The 16,741-nt window shown below is 34.0% G+C and overlaps 5 protein-coding genes across 7 annotated transcripts; 2 read left to right on the forward strand and 3 right to left on the reverse strand.

The window, feature by feature from the left end:
• The first annotated feature begins 1,175 nt into the window (after positions 1-1,175).
• Positions 1,176-2,648, forward strand: LOC126674271 (NADPH-dependent aldehyde reductase 1, chloroplastic-like). The gene is made up of 3 exons (XM_050368697.2): positions 1,176-1,482; positions 1,571-2,306; positions 2,387-2,648. Exons 1-3 carry the CDS (start codon positions 1,216-1,218, stop codon positions 2,407-2,409), a joined length of 1,026 nt encoding a protein of 341 aa, XP_050224654.1. The 5' UTR covers positions 1,176-1,215; the 3' UTR covers positions 2,410-2,648.
• A 144-nt stretch (positions 2,649-2,792) lies between these two features.
• Positions 2,793-4,663, forward strand: LOC126674272 (glucose and ribitol dehydrogenase-like). Its single transcript, XM_050368698.2, has 4 exons — positions 2,793-3,062; positions 3,148-3,524; positions 3,952-4,310; positions 4,505-4,663. The coding sequence occupies exons 1-4, from the start codon at positions 2,934-2,936 to the stop codon at positions 4,525-4,527; spliced, it is 888 nt and encodes a 295-aa protein (XP_050224655.1). The 5' UTR covers positions 2,793-2,933; the 3' UTR covers positions 4,528-4,663.
• A 456-nt stretch (positions 4,664-5,119) lies between these two features.
• Positions 5,120-7,547, reverse strand: LOC126674270 (mevalonate kinase). Its single transcript, XM_050368696.2, has 5 exons — positions 7,148-7,547; positions 6,696-6,939; positions 6,372-6,625; positions 5,743-6,156; positions 5,120-5,481 (listed from the first exon to the last, which is right to left on the reverse strand). The coding sequence occupies exons 1-5, from the start codon at positions 7,272-7,274 to the stop codon at positions 5,363-5,365; spliced, it is 1,158 nt and encodes a 385-aa protein (XP_050224653.1). The 5' UTR covers positions 7,275-7,547; the 3' UTR covers positions 5,120-5,362.
• Positions 7,548-10,274: 2,727 nt separating this feature from the next.
• Positions 10,275-13,527, reverse strand: LOC126673177 (amidase 1). The gene is made up of 10 exons (XM_050367183.2): positions 13,242-13,527; positions 12,846-12,998; positions 12,380-12,504; positions 12,171-12,296; positions 11,853-12,035; positions 11,563-11,710; positions 11,295-11,463; positions 10,765-10,899; positions 10,539-10,695; positions 10,275-10,431 (listed from the first exon to the last, which is right to left on the reverse strand). The coding sequence occupies exons 1-9, from the start codon at positions 13,349-13,351 to the stop codon at positions 10,552-10,554; spliced, it is 1,293 nt and encodes a 430-aa protein (XP_050223140.1). The 5' UTR covers positions 13,352-13,527; the 3' UTR covers positions 10,275-10,431; positions 10,539-10,551.
• Positions 13,528-13,760: 233 nt separating this feature from the next.
• On the reverse strand, positions 13,761-16,379 carry LOC126673178 (uncharacterized). Of its 3 annotated transcripts, none has more exons than XM_050367184.2 (8): positions 16,032-16,378; positions 15,498-15,652; positions 15,313-15,395; positions 15,107-15,186; positions 14,966-15,021; positions 14,753-14,865; positions 14,314-14,375; positions 13,761-14,131 (listed from the first exon to the last, which is right to left on the reverse strand). In XM_050367184.2, the coding sequence occupies exons 1-8, from the start codon at positions 16,142-16,144 to the stop codon at positions 13,834-13,836; spliced, it is 960 nt and encodes a 319-aa protein (XP_050223141.1). In that variant the 5' UTR covers positions 16,145-16,378; the 3' UTR covers positions 13,761-13,833. The 3 variants fall into 3 exon arrangements, with proteins under 3 accessions (XP_050223141.1, XP_050223143.1, XP_050223142.1); XM_050367186.2 differs by having other exon boundaries at positions 16,013-16,377; XM_050367185.2 differs by lacking the exon at positions 14,966-15,021 and having other exon boundaries at positions 14,753-14,852; positions 16,032-16,379.
• Positions 16,380-16,741: the final 362 nt, after the last annotated feature.

The following is a 16,741-nucleotide window of genomic DNA, read 5'->3' on the forward strand; positions in this document are numbered from 1 at the left end:
TTTAAAAAAATTTAAAATTACATCGTAAAATAAATTTTAATTAATTAATCACTCATCCGCGCCCTCCGTCACTCACCCGCCCGAGTTAAATCACTTACCCGCATCCACCTGTCAATTTTCGCTAACTTCCCAGTAGGTCACCCATCCTTCCGTCGCTAATTGTGGAAAACAAAAAGGCGGGAGTACTCCCGCCAATAATTAGCGACGGATTTTAAAATCCGTCGCTAAATTTTACGAAAACAATTGGCGGGACTACTCCCGCCAACTTTAGCGACGGAAAATCCGTCGCTAATGTTGGCGGGATCAATCCCGCCAATTTAATTGGGCGTTTAGCGACGGATTTTAGATCCGTCGCAAAATCCGTCGCTAATCAAAAAAATAGCGACGGATTTTAGATCCGTCACTAAAATCCGTCGCTAAAACGCTGCTTTCTAGTAGTGTTTGGTAACATGTAATGTAATGTAATTTTTATATCTATATATGAAATTAATTAATAATTAAGTCAAATTTTTATTTGTTTATTTAAGAGTTTTATTAGAAGGTTGGTATTTACGTGATCCACTTATAATCTACCAGTCTATTTTTAGAAATGTTTTCGGTATAATTGTATAGCACATTACGTAATTCGCTAGTATAATTAAGTAAAAAAAAGGTTGAAATTTCGCGTCTGACATTTGATATTTTTATGTTTAATTATACTCAATTATTTTTAGTAATAAAGTTAAATTCAGTCCCTCCCTAAATTTTTTTTGGCTTAGTTCCCTGGCTAGAGTATATTAACAATAGAATACTTTTTTTTATTTATTTAAATCACTGCAGTCTTAATAGTTTTTTCAAGTACATCAATTTTTCAGTTAATATATAGTTCTAATACTTTTTCTTTAATAAATTTATACAAGATGTGATTCTTATTAAATGTTTTTGAAGACAAACTTAGATGATGCTCAAGAAAAAAGCAAAACACTTCTACAATTTGGTAAAACAAAAGGGTTATAAAACAAAGAGGCAGAAGTACATTGTACATGAGTTTCTCCATTTCAAACAATACTATCCGTTTGAGCAGACGTGTCAACTGCATCCACCTTCTCCTGACACATGTCAGTTGCCCTCTGCCACGTAGTCCTACGTGTCCGCTTCAAAATGCTCACTATAAATCTCAAAAATCCCACATCTTCTAGGATCATCCTCCATTGATCACCTTTGCCAACTATATATATGCTTCCAAAATTGTTATCAGCATTACGACCTGCTTCCTCTTTAAATCCTTCTCGGTTTCTCATCAGAACTCCCATCAGAACTTGCAGAAAACCCCAGTTTCCGGCTATATTATCAGTTCCGGCCACTACTTCGTTTGTAAGAATGGCTTCTAGTGAGCAGAAATTTCCTCCTCAGAAACAAGCAACACAGCCTGGTAAAGAGCATGAAATGGACCCTATCCCTCAGTATGCCAGGTCCGATTACAAGCCCTCCGACAAGCTTCGGGTATGTATTTATACATTTCTGTAACCTTTGTTTTTCAAACCGGACCGCTATTATATACATAATGCTAAGATTTTGTTGTTTTTGACAGGGAAAGGTGGCGCTGGTGACCGGAGGTGATTCCGGCATTGGAAGAGCAGTCTGCCACAGTTTCGCACTCGAGGGCGCGACTGTAGCGTTCACCTACGTAAAGAAACAGGAAGACAAGGACGCAGATGATACTCTTCAACTGCTGAAGAAAAGCAAGACCGGTGATGCTAAAGAACCCATTGCGATACCAACTGATTTAGGATTCGATGAGAATTGCAAGAAAGTAGTTGACGAAGTGGTCGGAGCATTCGGCCGGATCGACATTCTCGTCAACAATGCAGCTGAGCAACATAAGGCCGGATCTATCGAGGACATAGACGATGAACGCCTCGAAAGAGTGTTCAGAACTAACATTTTCTCGCAGTTCTTCGTAACCAGGCATGCTCTGAAGCATATGAAAGAGGGTGGTTCTATAATCAACACGACATCAATCAATGCGTACAAAGGAAATGCGAAGCTGCTTGATTATACCGCAACAAAAGGAGCAATCGTGGCGTTTACTAGAGGGCTTGCTCTGCAGCTAGTGAACAGAGGAATCCGGGTCAACGGTGTTGCTCCGGGGCCTATCTGGACTCCATTGATACCGGCCTCGTTTGACGAAGAGGAAGTGGCTGAATTTGGAAAACAGGTGCCCATGCAAAGAGCTGGCCAGCCGATCGAGGTTGCGCCGTCTTATGTTTTTCTTGCTTGTAACCACTGCTCGTCTTACATCACCGGCCAAGTTCTTCACCCTAATGGTAATTTTATTGATGTTATTGATCTATATGTGAAATATATATGTATTAGATATGGTGACATATAAATTTGGTTTTTGCAGGTGGCGCCATTGTGAATGCTTGATGGCATTTGCAGTAAAGGAAATGGTCTTTTTGGCTGTTTTGAAGATGGGAGTAAATAAATAAGTCACTGTATATGAAGCTGATCATCGTCTGTCTATAGCTTGTGTTGTTCTGTTATATGTAGTAGTTGTATGCTGTGATCAGACCAGAGTTTGTGTTTAATGTAATGTTTTATAAGTGATTATATGTGAATATAAAAAATATCATGATATTTTCTGAGCAGAAATGGAACTTTAATCCAAATAATTAAAATGCTATAAGCTCACAATTATCACATATATAATCTTTTAAAAAGGTGCAACGTACTAAATCTGGAAAAACTGACTTTTTCGGTTTGATTTGGACATGTCAACTAACGAATGCAGTGCATTCGTGTAGTCCGACACCTGTAGTCCGCCAATGTCGCTGATCATATGTAAACACATACACTGATCCTTCAAAACTACAAATTATTAGCTTCCCCATCTTGAAACTCACCGGAAAACACAGTTTCTGCTGATAACAAAAAACCGCAGCGTAGTAAGAATGGCTGCAGGTGATGGTACAAAATTTCCTCCTCAAAAACAAGAAACACAGCCTGGGAAAGAGCATGAAATGGATCCCATCCCTAGCTATGCGCCTCTGTCCGATTACAAACCATCCGATAAGCTTCAGGTCTACATTTTCTCCTTTTCAAAGTTCTTATTATATAGAAACTGAAATACTTATATGTTCATGTTTGTGTTTTTGGTTTTTCCAGGGGATGGTGGCGCTAGTGACCGGAGGTGACTCCGGCATCGGAAGGTCAGTGTGCCACTTTTTTGCACTGGAGGGTGCAACTGTGGCGTTCACGTACGTGAACAAACAGGAGGATAAAGATGCAGCGGAGACGCTTGAACTGCTGAGGAAGAGCAAGGGTGGTGATGCTAAAGAGCCGATGGCGATTGCAATGGATTTGGGGTTCGATGAGAATTGTAAGAAAGTGGTTGATGAAGTGGTCGGAGCATTTGGCCGGATTGATATTCTTGTGAACAATGCGGCTGAGCAATATAAGGCTGCTTCTGTGGAGGACATTGATGAGGAGAGGCTTGAAAGAGTTTTCAGAACTAATATTTTCTCACATTTCTTCATGACCAGGTTTGTAAGCTTCAATAATATTGCGTGGAGGTGCAATTAATTAAATCAGGAACTTTAATATATTTGATAAATATAATACAACAGTGATTACAGAATTGGATTGGACCGGTGATTTAATTGAATCGGGAACTAAGCAGTTATCCGCTCCAACTGATTTAAGGAACTGAGATTTCAGCTCACCAAAAAAATTAGATTGAATTGGTTGTTGAACCATAAACTATACGAGTTAGATCAATTCTTTTATATAATTTTACTTGATCAGTTCGATAAGTGGTTGAATTGGAAACTGGTGGTTATAAATTTTAGGCTGATTTGGTCTGCGCCCCTCTAATAAAAGTTGTAGAAAAATAAAATGTTCATGATTTTAATTGCATACAAGTCTTAGTATTATATTGAATGATTTTGATTTGTGGTAAAATTGAGGCAGACATGCTTTGAAGCATATGAAAGAAGGAAGTTCTATAATAAACACAACATCAATCAATGCATACAAAGGAAACGCAAAGTTGCTCGATTACACATCAACTAAAGGAGCAATTCTGGCGTTCACCAGAGGACTTGCTTTGCAGCTAGTAAGCAGAGGAATTCGGGTCAATGGTGTGGCTCCGGGACCTATCTGGACTCCGTTGATACCGGCTTCATTCAACGAGGAAGAAGTGGCTAACTTTGGAAAACAGGTTCCGATGCAAAGAGCCGGCCAGCCAAATGAGGTTGCGCCTTCTTATGTTTTTCTTGCTTGTAACCAGTGCTCTTCTTACATCACTGGCCAAGTACTTCACCCTAATGGTAACTCAACGGAAACTTGTGGACATTTTCGTATTTTGATTTTCATTGTTGAAAATATCATTAAAATTTTAAATTCTTGTATTAAAATATTATTTCACTGTTTTTTAATTCAGTATTTTTCTTTCCGAGCAACATCATTGACCAATATGTGAATGATATAACTTATGTTATAGTGTATGCTTTGGTTTTTGCAGGTGGCTACATTGTTAATGGCTGAAGTATATCTACAAGAGAAAGTCATGTTTCTGTGCTATTGAGTTGCTAGACTGTTATATTTGACTGGCAAAATGTATTTTTGAGTCCATGTACTTGTCTACTTTGTGGTATTGAATCCGTTATTTTCATTTTGTCAACATTGAGTTCTTATACTTTTGATTTTATAGACATATAATTTCTCCATCCTGAAAAAGAATACGTGCACTTCACACGCCATTAGTACGACTGGGGATAAACGGGACAAATGCATGCACCCAAAGAAGCGTTACCTATTTGATATGGAAGTGTTCAATGATGTTTATGTAAGAAATAAATTTGAAGATAACTAAAATGCTGATTTTTTTTCTTCTGTATAACATTTTAAAGGCTTCTTGTTCTTGTTCTAAAAGTTATTTCCAAAATCGCAAAAGAAGCAGATAATTGTCATGCTTATTTCCAAAGCAACAAATAAATAAAATTGGATATGCCAACAAGATATTAGTTCATGAGAAAAAAATCAAATAAACTACACCAGATCTTGTGCTCTGTATTCTCCATGAACCATCAATGCAGATTCTACAGTGATTAGATGACAAAAAAACAATTGAGATATCTTTTGACCAAAATCACTTCATTAGAGCTTTAAAATTTCTATGGTCCATTAACTGTGTAGCATTCACAAATTTCCACATTATTTTACACTTCTGTAAATGCTGAAAAGAAATGAGAAAAAAGAAAATAAACACAACAAAATAGCGTACAGTTGAAGAATGCTTCACCTTCATTGGCACGCTGTTATTTAAAAGTTGACATTACATATAAAATCTTACAGCTAAATTATCGATGCCACGGTATTCTCAGGATGAACCAGCAAAGCAAATTTCAGCGCCATTGCCACCAATTCCAGCAAGCAAACACTGAAATCCACACGATTCCAGCTCTGCGATTACTTTATCAACAACTGTGCCTGATAGCACTGATTTATACAGTCAAGGACACACATTGATATAATAAATAATGTAGAGAGACATATTATTATTATTACATCGTCGCAGTCCGTTAAAAATATGTGTTATGCCATGCTACGTTCATATAATTCTACTTTACCAACAACTGAGCCTAACAACACGGATTCAGAATCAAGAGAACATACAACAAACATAATGCATTATAAAGATCATTAAGAAATGGTTAAATGAAAAGAAACTTAAAGCAATGAGAAAAACATGAAGGATACAGGTCGGCAATAGTGTCAGCACGCAACCCCCACCACCCGCTCCGGTCAGCTTGGAAGCCAACTTGTACTTCAATGTTGTTCGAAGAACGGTTTCTATAGAGGCATGGCTAACCCCCATGCTTTGAAGTAGACCTTGATTCATTTCCATTAATTCTTCTAGTTTTTCTTCCTTCTCAGTAATAGATAGCTCATCTGGAGCAGGTGACTGTATGATAGCGGCCAGTTCGTTACTGATAGAATCAACAGCGTTAAAAACAAAGCTCATTGCGTTAGGATGCCGTAAGGTTCTCTCTGAAACCCCAGCAACTAGTGCTTTAGTATTCCTTCCAACTTTCGTGTTAGTAATAAGCATTTTGAGTGGGATGTTAGACTTTATGCATGTCAGATTACCAGACCTGAACTTGATCATGTTTCCTATTAAAGATACAAAAATTGATTACACGTCACGATGCATTCATCCAGATGTTAAGTGAGAACAGAAATAAAAAAAAACTCGAATCCAATCACAGAAACTTAAATTTTCCAGGTAATGAATTTTTCTAACTTAATTCAAATTTGTCTATCTTAACAGTGAGACCTAGTCATTATGATTCAGGGAAAGGAAAATCAAGCCAGCCAATTTTACATACCGAATGTGCTGACAGTGTTGTCTATTCCGGATGGCTTTCCGTGAATTATCTTTTCACCTTCAAAAGCCCATTTATTTAATAAGTCAAGTTCAGAAGCCCCAAACATCAACCATCCTTCGTGCTTGATGTCCACATTTACAGAGTCTGATAAAGCAAGAAGAGCCGCTGAAAGGGCAACACAGAAAGCAGCAGACGAGCCAAGGCCAGAACCGAGTGGAAGGTCAGAATTGACAACCACAGTAGCAGGTTTAAATCTGAAATAGACAGTGATCAAATGAGAAAATCGAGTAATTCAACAACGCAAATGCAAAACCGCATTCATACCCTTGGATTGAAGTATATAGCCATAAAAAAGCCGACACTCCGGAAGCAAGAGCAATATGTGCTTCCGGAATATGTTGTTCCTCAACCAAAGCTGAAATCGACTTCATCGATTCTATCGAGCAAGAGGCGGGCGTCGAAGAGGACGGAACATCTAAGTTAGGGAATGCTGCTTTGATTCTAGCAATTGGCCATGAAAATTCTAATGCCATGTCCTTGAACTCAAATTTCAGTGTGTCATCATTGTCTATGTAAAACAACAAACCATCAAAATTCACTCTCTTAAACCATTAATCACAATCCACAAATTCTATTTAGATCATTAATTACAAATGAACATTCTAAAGAATTCAATTCCAAAATAGAAATATGTAATGCATAACACATTCTAAAAAGGGAAAAAAATTCAATTCAGCATTACAAGCAAACCCTAATTTCCAAATTGGAAAATTTACCAGAGGGAAGAGAGAGGGTGATATAAGTGTAGAGATCAATGGAGGCAGCGACGGCAGTCGATCCGTGCACCACCGCATGTTCACCGGAGAGGATTATTTTTCCCGGTGCTCTTGCTTTCACTTCCATTTTTTCCGATTTGTTTTGTCCGGAGTGTTAGAATTATAGAGATGGAATTTTTTTATAGGGAGGAAGAATTATGGATCCATTTAATTAGTCAACTTTAACTAATCCAGTTAATTAGTGAATTTTATAAATTTAAAAGTCTTTGTTAGAGAATTGTGGCGGAGAGAACTAAAATCAAACATTTATTCTCTTTCTCATTGGGTTCGGTTATTCGATGCACAAGACGGGATGTATAGGCGCGTTAATTCTAGGTGGCGGCGCGTGGATGAACTAAATAGTGTGATTTGTTTTTGTTGTGGGGCCATCTGCACTGAGAACTGAAGGGAGAAACCCCACCCAACGAAATAGATGCTCATTTTATTCGTCATTTTTTGATTTTAATATATATTAAAAATAACATTAAATATTAATCTTTTATGTTTCTCATTTCATTTTAAAAATATAACAAAAATGATTAAATCATTAGTTTTACTCTTTCAGAACTTAAATGATGTTGTAAGCAACAATTTCTCCATCGTTCATACTTTATAATTTAAATTTGTTTTGCCATGTCATTCGTGCAATAAATTAAAAATGCGTTAATTATATATAAAATTAAATGATTAAAATAAATAAATAATAATTATAAATATTTTTAAATGGTCATTAATTTATTATAAAAATGACATGGCGCAATGATTCTATATGATAAATAATTCTCCATATAATTAATTTTTGGCTTAATTATTTAAAAACCACCCATCTTGAACTTTTTTTTCGTTTATACCCTGACCTAGAAAAAAATTCATTTATACCCTAACATATGTGTTTATTTTTCACCTCTATCCCGAGGCACTAAATTAATTTCTTTTTATTCAAAAAAAAATTAAAATAGTCCTTCATTTAGAGAAAAATTTATTTATAATTAAACTCTAATTAGCTTAGGTTAAACATGAAGAACTATTTTAAACTTTTTTCTTAATGAAAAGAGGTTAATTTAGTGTCTCGGGGTAGAGGTGAAACATAAATACATACGTCAGGATATAAATGAATTTTTTCCTAAATCAGGGTATAAACGAAAAAAAATTAAATTGAGTGGTTTTAAATAATTAAGCCTTGATTTTTATATGCTAAAAAAGCTACAAGCTTTGGCCAAAATAAAGTTACCTGCTACAGAAATGTGTTTTTTACGGTAACTTTTAATTTAAACAAAATTTCATTCTTTTTCATAATTTTTTAAATAAACCTTTTTGATAGAATGTGGATTATTTAATGTAATAAAGGTACATAAAAGTAAGTTATATTGTTTTTAATGTATTATTTTAAACAATCTACATAAAATATTTTGACAATTAGAATAAAACAAAATGAATATTTAAATTTAGCTCATTTACATTTTAATAAATTTACACTAAATTAAATTTTATACTCCCTCCGTTTCAAAATAATAATCAACTTTCTCTTTTTCACATAGTTTAAGAAATACAATTAATGCTTTAACTTTTCAAAAAATTATTTTCATTTTTCCCAGCATATCCTTATTAAATATCATGACTAGTTTATTTGTTAGTCTAATTGCAATAAATGACACACTTTAAAAAGATAGTAATATGGAAAAATCAACAATCTAAATTGTGATTTATAAGGAATATAAACAACTACTTGAAACAAAAATAATAAGAAAAATAGACTATTATTTTGGGACGGATGGAGTACTATTTTTATTATAAAAATTTAAAAATTAAACTTAAACTTTATTCGTGTTTACATTTAACACTCACAACTAAAATCTAAACCAAATTATTTCATATTCTACTCGTTATGAAATAAAACAATAACTATATCAAATAGAATTCAATGTATAATTTTTTTTTTATAAATTTTCTTTTTTCAGATAAATTAATTTTTTTTACTCTTTATATTTATTCAAAAACTAATTATTATATTGGAACCAAAATAATATTAATTTCTCTTAATAAAAAAGACCGATGATTAATTGTAACTAACTTAATATTATATCTCTGAATGATTAAGCCGGTATAACTGGCATTTTACCTACCATATCAAAAACCATTGACTATAGCAACTTTATATGGCTCCCGTCCACCTCTCTTCCTTAATCAAAAATTTTGATGCCATATCTTTGCAACTACAATTATCTTATTAGTCAACTATAAAAACACCTCTCTCTTTTTTTCTGAAAAATGAATTACTAAATTTTTTATTTATCGTTCATCGAATAAAATTTGGTTAATTTTTATAGGATTCATTGCTCTTATCTTTTGAATTAATATCAGATTGCTGTTTTCTCTAAATTTTAAAAAATCACTATATATTCTATGATTTTTGAAGTATTAAATAATTTTAATTTCATTTAAAAAAATTAAAATGTCCAAGAAAAGAGATAGAATTATATATACCACTGATATTTAAACTTTTCTTTATATGTTGTATGAGTGCTTGAATTTTTTATTGATTTTAAATTAGTATTTCAAATTTAAAAAAATATATCAAATAAATAAGTTTAATTATTTTATGATCATCTAAATATTAAAAAGACTAAAAATAAATTTTAAAATTTTGTCAAAATGTATCATTTATACATCTTTTACTAACATGACATCAAAACTTAAGGAAACATGAGGCTTTTGTTATATATATTTTAGCACTTTACGGCCGAATAACAGTTTAAAACACTTATTTTATATATCTTAAAAAATATATATTTTTTAAATCAGATATTAAAATAGCATATTTTAAAAAGCTCATACCTCACTAATATAACTTTAGCCAAAAAAATAGTATTTTTAAAATATTCAAAGAAAAAATAATAATTTTGACCTATATAATAATTAACCCAATTTTAATGTCACCCATCTAATAAACTAGAATAACCCGGTCTATGAAAAATTTATAGATCTATCCAATAAGGTGTTAGAGAAATGAGAAAAACGAAAAAATTATATTAGATTCTCTAACACCTCATTGGATAGGTGCATGGAAAATCCATGAATCAGTCTAGTCTAGGCTAGAAACGATTATTCATAGTAAAATAATAGCATAACAAATCCTTGACCAAGTAACATGTTTCACATTACAAAGATACATAATCAAACCACATTGATTTGCAAGAATAAGATCTTCCATGTCTTGAATTTGCAAATCTGACCGAGTCATAATTCTGCATTAGTCAACACCACAAGAAAAAATTCACCATGTGTTTGCAGGTAAAATTTCATTATAAAATTACCAGTCAGAATGACATTTTAACATAATACAATCTCTTACCATTTCTTTAGGACTATTTTCCAGACAATGCAACCTCTTCTTGGAGAGTGTCATAAATAGTTTCAACAACATTGAGCAGAAAACCATCCGAACCACGTTTCGCCACCAACGAAATGGATACAGGATAACCATCATACATTCCTAGCGGTATGCTCACCTGGATTTTTACATGATATTATAGAAACAGTATTTGCGTGAAAGAAATTAGTCGGAGCGAGAAAAATACCTGACAGAATCCTGATACTCCTGCGACTGAGAGCAAGCTAAAAGCCTTAGCACGGAAAATTTCAAGACTGGGTGCATCCATTTGTAGTTTTGGTGGAAGCCCGGCAACCGTAGGAAGGGCAAGGATACCAAAGTCCTGCACTTTATATTGTTAGACTATGTTGCACGGAAACTAAAACGTTTATAGGTAAACCTTGAAATAGAAATGGGTAAACAGCAAAACCATATTTTTTTACATTATAAATATAATTTGTGGAGTTTTAGAAGGCTTTCCGAAAATAGAAATGAAACTTTAAATTGTAGGACTCAACAAGCAAGGAAATCCAAACCATGACAATATGAAGTCCTGCTCTTTATATTGACAGACTATGTTGCACGAAAATGAAAACGTTGAAACAGTAAACGCTAGAACAGAAGAAATCACATATTTCTATAAGAATAGGTTATAAATATGAACTTTCTGAATTTCAAAAATGAAACACGGAAAGATAAGGGAAGTCCCGAGATGTTGATAAGAAGCATAGCTTGTACCCCGAGAAGAGTTGAAAGGGCGGCTCGTAGTTCCGTCCTCACAGATTTGAAGGCGTCGATATTTTCTCCTGATGATTGTACAGCTTCCCAAATTCGTTCTGATAGGCCTGGACCCAAATTAGGTTTAACAGAAGTAACCCATTCACCATGGTTATTCCTGAATTCATACCTTCAAATACAAATTCAATCCAGCAGTCAATTCTTGCAGACACATATGTTGTTCTTACATTATTTCAATGAATAATTTTTAATTATCAGATTTTTATACCTTTGAGTCAACCGCATGGCCTTCGAGAGAGCTGCCAAGGATGCTATATTATACTCTTGTTCTGTGATCTCTTTACTCATAAAATGACTCAAACTTGAAACTTTGTCCTTAACATAGTCTCCTAAAATCACATTCTTCACAATATCACCTGCATTAACATATATAACAATTTGATAAGACTATCACAATCAATCCCTAGTGAAGCGTAAGAATGATCCCTCATGCTATGGAATCCGCACTAAAATTTCCAAAATTATGCATTAGAACTCGAAACATAACAGGAAACTCACCACCGAATAGCTTCTCCACTGATTTAACAAGAACTTGACTAACTCGATTTGTTGGAATGCTCGAAAGCTGGAAACAATCTTCTGCAATAATTATCTGACTTGGTTTGGTCTGACCCAACTCAGTCAATTGAAGAAGAACCCGCCCAACTCTATTTAAAATCACTGGATCTCTAGCAAACCATCCTGAATTAAGATTTGACGCCAAGAGCAAAAATCACTCAGGTGTCAATGAAACAGAAATACAACTACAAACAAAAGAAGTCGGTTCATTTGGTTCCACTAGCCCAACAAAAAAAAAGCCTAATGGTTGTTACTTACCGACAGTATCAAAGCTTTGCGCCATAGGAACAGCTCCTGAAATTGAAACAGCACCATGTGAAGGACGAAACCCCAAAATACCGCAATATGATGCCGGTACTCTTACACTTCCTCCGGTATCAGATCCTGCAGCAAAGAAAATCTTCTACTTTGATTAAATTATGGTTAAACCAAGGTGATGAACAATCTTTGAATGTTGGAACACTCACCTAAAGAGAAATCTACAAGTTTTGCACCTACTACAACAGCAGATCCACTAGAAGATCCTCCAGGTACACAATCTGGAGCACAAGGGTTTATAGGTGTGCCATAATGGGCATTTTCCCCATTTATACTGCCAAAAATTACTATTGATCAGTCGTGTAGCAAATGACTATGAGATGAATCATAAATGTTCAAGGATAATGAAATGATTAATGTTCAAGATCTCAAACACTGGCAAGAAGTTAAGAAAAACCTTGATCTTTATCAATTTAATGATTATAACCATGCAGCACAGAAATGAAAAACGCTGAAATGGAAAACGCCAAGAAAACAGCGAAATGATGTTTTTCATAAAAATAAATTACAAATATAGAGATTCCGAAGCATTTTCAGAAACGGAAGCGAAACTCTGAAATATAGGATTCAAGAAGTTCTTGTGCAACATAGATTATGACTATTTCACATCCTCACCTATATGCCATCTCATCCGTAATAGTTCTACCAACACAAGTAGCTCCTGCTTTTAGTATAGCTAAAACAGCCGGAGCTGTTGATGTGGCAGCTGAATGAGTCCTCACCCAGTCCGGACTTCCAAAACCAGTCACATGTCCTTCCATATCAAATCTAATAACAAAGTTCAACAAGTAAACAAAAATAAAATAATCACATGCAAGAACATCAATGACTACTGAGTATGGCTAACACCCAGCAGCCGGAATTATGGCATACAAGCTCAAACAAGACCTGAAATGAGCAACATAACTGAAAATATTCAAAAATACACTATATATAAGAAGAAGAAAAAGATAAGAGACCCATAAAAGAAGAAAGAAAATCAAAGAAGAAGAAGTGAACTAAGAGACTGACATATCTTTGACAGCAAAGGTGAGACCATTTAGAGGAAGTTGATCAGATGGAGAGTCTGGTTTCAGCACAAATTTCTCAGTGAAAGCTCCATAATCCGGTCTCCTTGCCATTTCAGTTACTTCTCAGTGTGGCTGATTCTGCACTGTCTCAATGTTCTCCAAGTCAGTAAATACAAAGAAGATATTTAAGATAGCTTTAATTAGATTACCATTTTACCCCTCTCAGTTTTTCCATTGTCATGTTGCTAACAATAACTAGTGTTCTGTTTTTCTAGAAGACAAATTCATAATTGTACTATATGCAATAATTGAAGCAGGCTCGTGAGTGTTTAGTTAGATAGATAACATCATAAGGTGAGGAGTTACTTTTGATGTAAAGATTGCAGTTTATGTTCATATCATATCTGCAAGTCATCAAATCTTGTACGAAACTTTATGGTCCAGTTCTAGCACATAATGATAATGCTATGTCAAGGATTATTTAAAGATTAATCATACAAAACTTCCAAAATAAGCATCATCATTAAAGATTATTTATATTAAAAAAAGAGGAGTTACAGGTGTATATTAATAGATTAGGTTCTATTGCAGTCTCAATCAGTTTTATCAGAGTCATCGTCGAAAATATACAAATATGGGATTACAGGTGTTGGTTCACTGGGTTCTGCACTGGCAGCTTCCCCGGCGGCTCTAGGAGTGTTCCAACCTAACTGCTGCATGTAAACTTCATCATAGGCATCAATGTTGAAACCTGAAGCAAGAAAGAGTTCCAACTCGTTTATGAATCGGTCTGTTTTTGCTGCTAGAAAAGGCCTTGCTGCATCAGCGACGAGACTCTTGAACTTTTCTTGTTTTGCTTCAGGCATCTTCATTTGATGAATTTGTTCATTCCTAGCAAAAAGAAAACAATTTTTCTGAGCTCGTAGTTTACAAATGTTGAATTTATGCATCAAATTTTCAATCACATAACTAAAACAGCTCAAAGAATAGGAATCCAATAACTGGAATCACATAACTGATTTTCATTAAATCTAGCACACTAACAAAGAGCGGTATAACACTAAGAAATATACCTCTGCTGGAATGAATCAATGACACCAAGAATATGATGAACTATAATCTCAACATCCTCTTCCTGAATGTGGAGTAACAAAAGAAATTAGTTTTTAATACTCAATCAGATCAGAGCTCGTAGAATCCTAAAAAAATTTAATGTTCAAAGTTTCAAACTTCTGTAAATTGCAGTAATATTATTTACGTGGACATTCTTCAATTTCCTTCAGTCATCTAAAAGTACAAAAGCCAAAAATTCCAAAATGTTTCTTTCCGGAAATTCTGTGCAGGAGAGATGGATGAGAAACGTGTTTTTTCGAAAACAACATTAAGCGTATCAAACACTATTCTCAACTGATTAGAAATCAATATTAACGTGTTTTTTCGATATAATGCTGCTTGTGGTTTCACACAATAAGAAGGGAAACGAATATGATGACCTGATTGTAGTAGACCAACCTGCAAAAGAGCCTGAATTTCCCTTCTCAACCATCGTAGCAGCCAGCGATTGGGCTGAAGATATTTACGGGTCTTCCAGTACTGTGATACATTAGCTATACTGCATAAAATACCTGAATGCACAAAATTGACCGAAAACCCATAAAACGGAAGCAAAATAATTTGTGAGGAATCACAAGATACTAAACATCAAAATGAGAAGCAGCACGAAACCTGGTTCAGTATAATAACATTGTAACCTATACTTGTGATCTTTTGAGAAGAAAGAACTGGAAGAGACACATGAAAAGTAAATGCATTTTACCAAGCATTATCCAAAGACATTAAGGGAAAACAAAAAACATAGACACATACCTATTTTCACAATTCTGAGTCATAAAACGCCTTTCGAATGAACATCCATCGTACCCATAGATTATTGAAAGATTTTGTGTCTGCAAATGAGTAGAGCCATAGCAGCATTAAGAACCTCATTACTTACACTAATCATGCAAAAATAGGAAGAAAAACAAACAATCAACTAAAGCTAAAGCACAATATAAGAGAGAAACAAAACAAACCTTACATAAAGGACACTTTACAGAAGAAGGTCTGCCGGAAACTACTTTAGCCCAGTGCAAAATGCATTTATAACAAAACTTATCTGCAATTTAGGGATTAGAATTAAAGATTACAACAGTGTCTAATTAAACTAAAAATGTTTAAATAAGAGACTTAAATTTTTGTACAAAATCAAGAAACGTACGGAAACAAGTATCTAGATAAGATTCTTGAAGAAAAGGACCCAGGCATATAGGGCATGGATTCGAATCTCCTGAACAAATTGATCCATTCTCCTTCATTTTACCGCCTTTTCCTTCTTCCATCTTCTTTTTATTTCTATTGTGTTCTTTCTTTTCACTGTAATGTCACAAAAAACGACTTCAGTATCAATTTTGCCCCCTCAATTTTATTAGGAATTAATCAATTGACACCAAAATTAACTGTTTTATTAACGCCTAATCACTTAAAAACCCTTCACGTTGTAACTTTTTTCGTTTATAATTTGACGTATGAATTTTTTCAATTGTACCCTATTTCGGATTTTTGCGTTTCAACTCTACGCAATGAGTTAATTTAACCTCTTTTCATTTAAAAAGATATGTTAATTAATCTCTCACTTTTAACATGTATTCCAATTAAATATTAAAACTATTAATAATACAAAAACACCATCTTTCTCAAAAATTTCAATTAATAATAAAAAACATAAAACAACACCACCAAAATCTTTTTGTACAACAACAACGCCAAAGTCTTTTTGTCCGACACGTAGCTGTTTCCTCTGAATTCGGACAAGAGGAGGATGTTTCTAGCCACGGTGGCGGTGGCCGTAGACTCTCTGAAGAACATAAATTGTTTGTCGGTAATCTTCCCTTTAATGTTGACAGTGCTCAGCTTGCTGGTTTGTTTGAAACCGCTGGAAATGTTGAGATGGTTGAGGTATAATTTTATATTTTTCTCAAGTTTTTCTTTTTTGCTTTCTGGGTATGTTTGCTTTTGAAGTTCTAGTGATAAGGGTACTTCAATTTGTTGAAAAGATTCAAAATGTTATCCGTTTTGACAAAATTAAGGATGGCAATAGAGTTGGTTGAGTTTTTTTTCATTTGAACATTTATTAAGTTAAAGTACTTGTTTGTATTTGTCCAAACAGAAAAAATATGATATAAGCCTTCTATTTAATTGTTTTTAGTGTTTTCATCCTTAAATTGATTAGTTTGTCAAAAAATTTAAAACTGGGATAGAGTTGAAACCCAAAAACCCGAAATAGGGTACAATTTAAAAAATTCCTACGTCGAGGTATAAACGAAAAAAAATTACAACGTGGAGGGTTTTTAAGTGATTAGGCCTTTTATTAATTCATCCTATATACCAATACAAATTTGATGGATTAATTTAAAAATTGATCAATTAGCTCCCTATAATGAATTTTAAAGTTTAAATTTGATG

The sequence above is a fragment of the Mercurialis annua genome, linkage group LG3, assembly GCF_937616625.2.
Source record: "Mercurialis annua linkage group LG3, ddMerAnnu1.2, whole genome shotgun sequence".
Classification (NCBI taxonomy): Eukaryota; Viridiplantae; Streptophyta; class Magnoliopsida; order Malpighiales; family Euphorbiaceae; genus Mercurialis; species Mercurialis annua.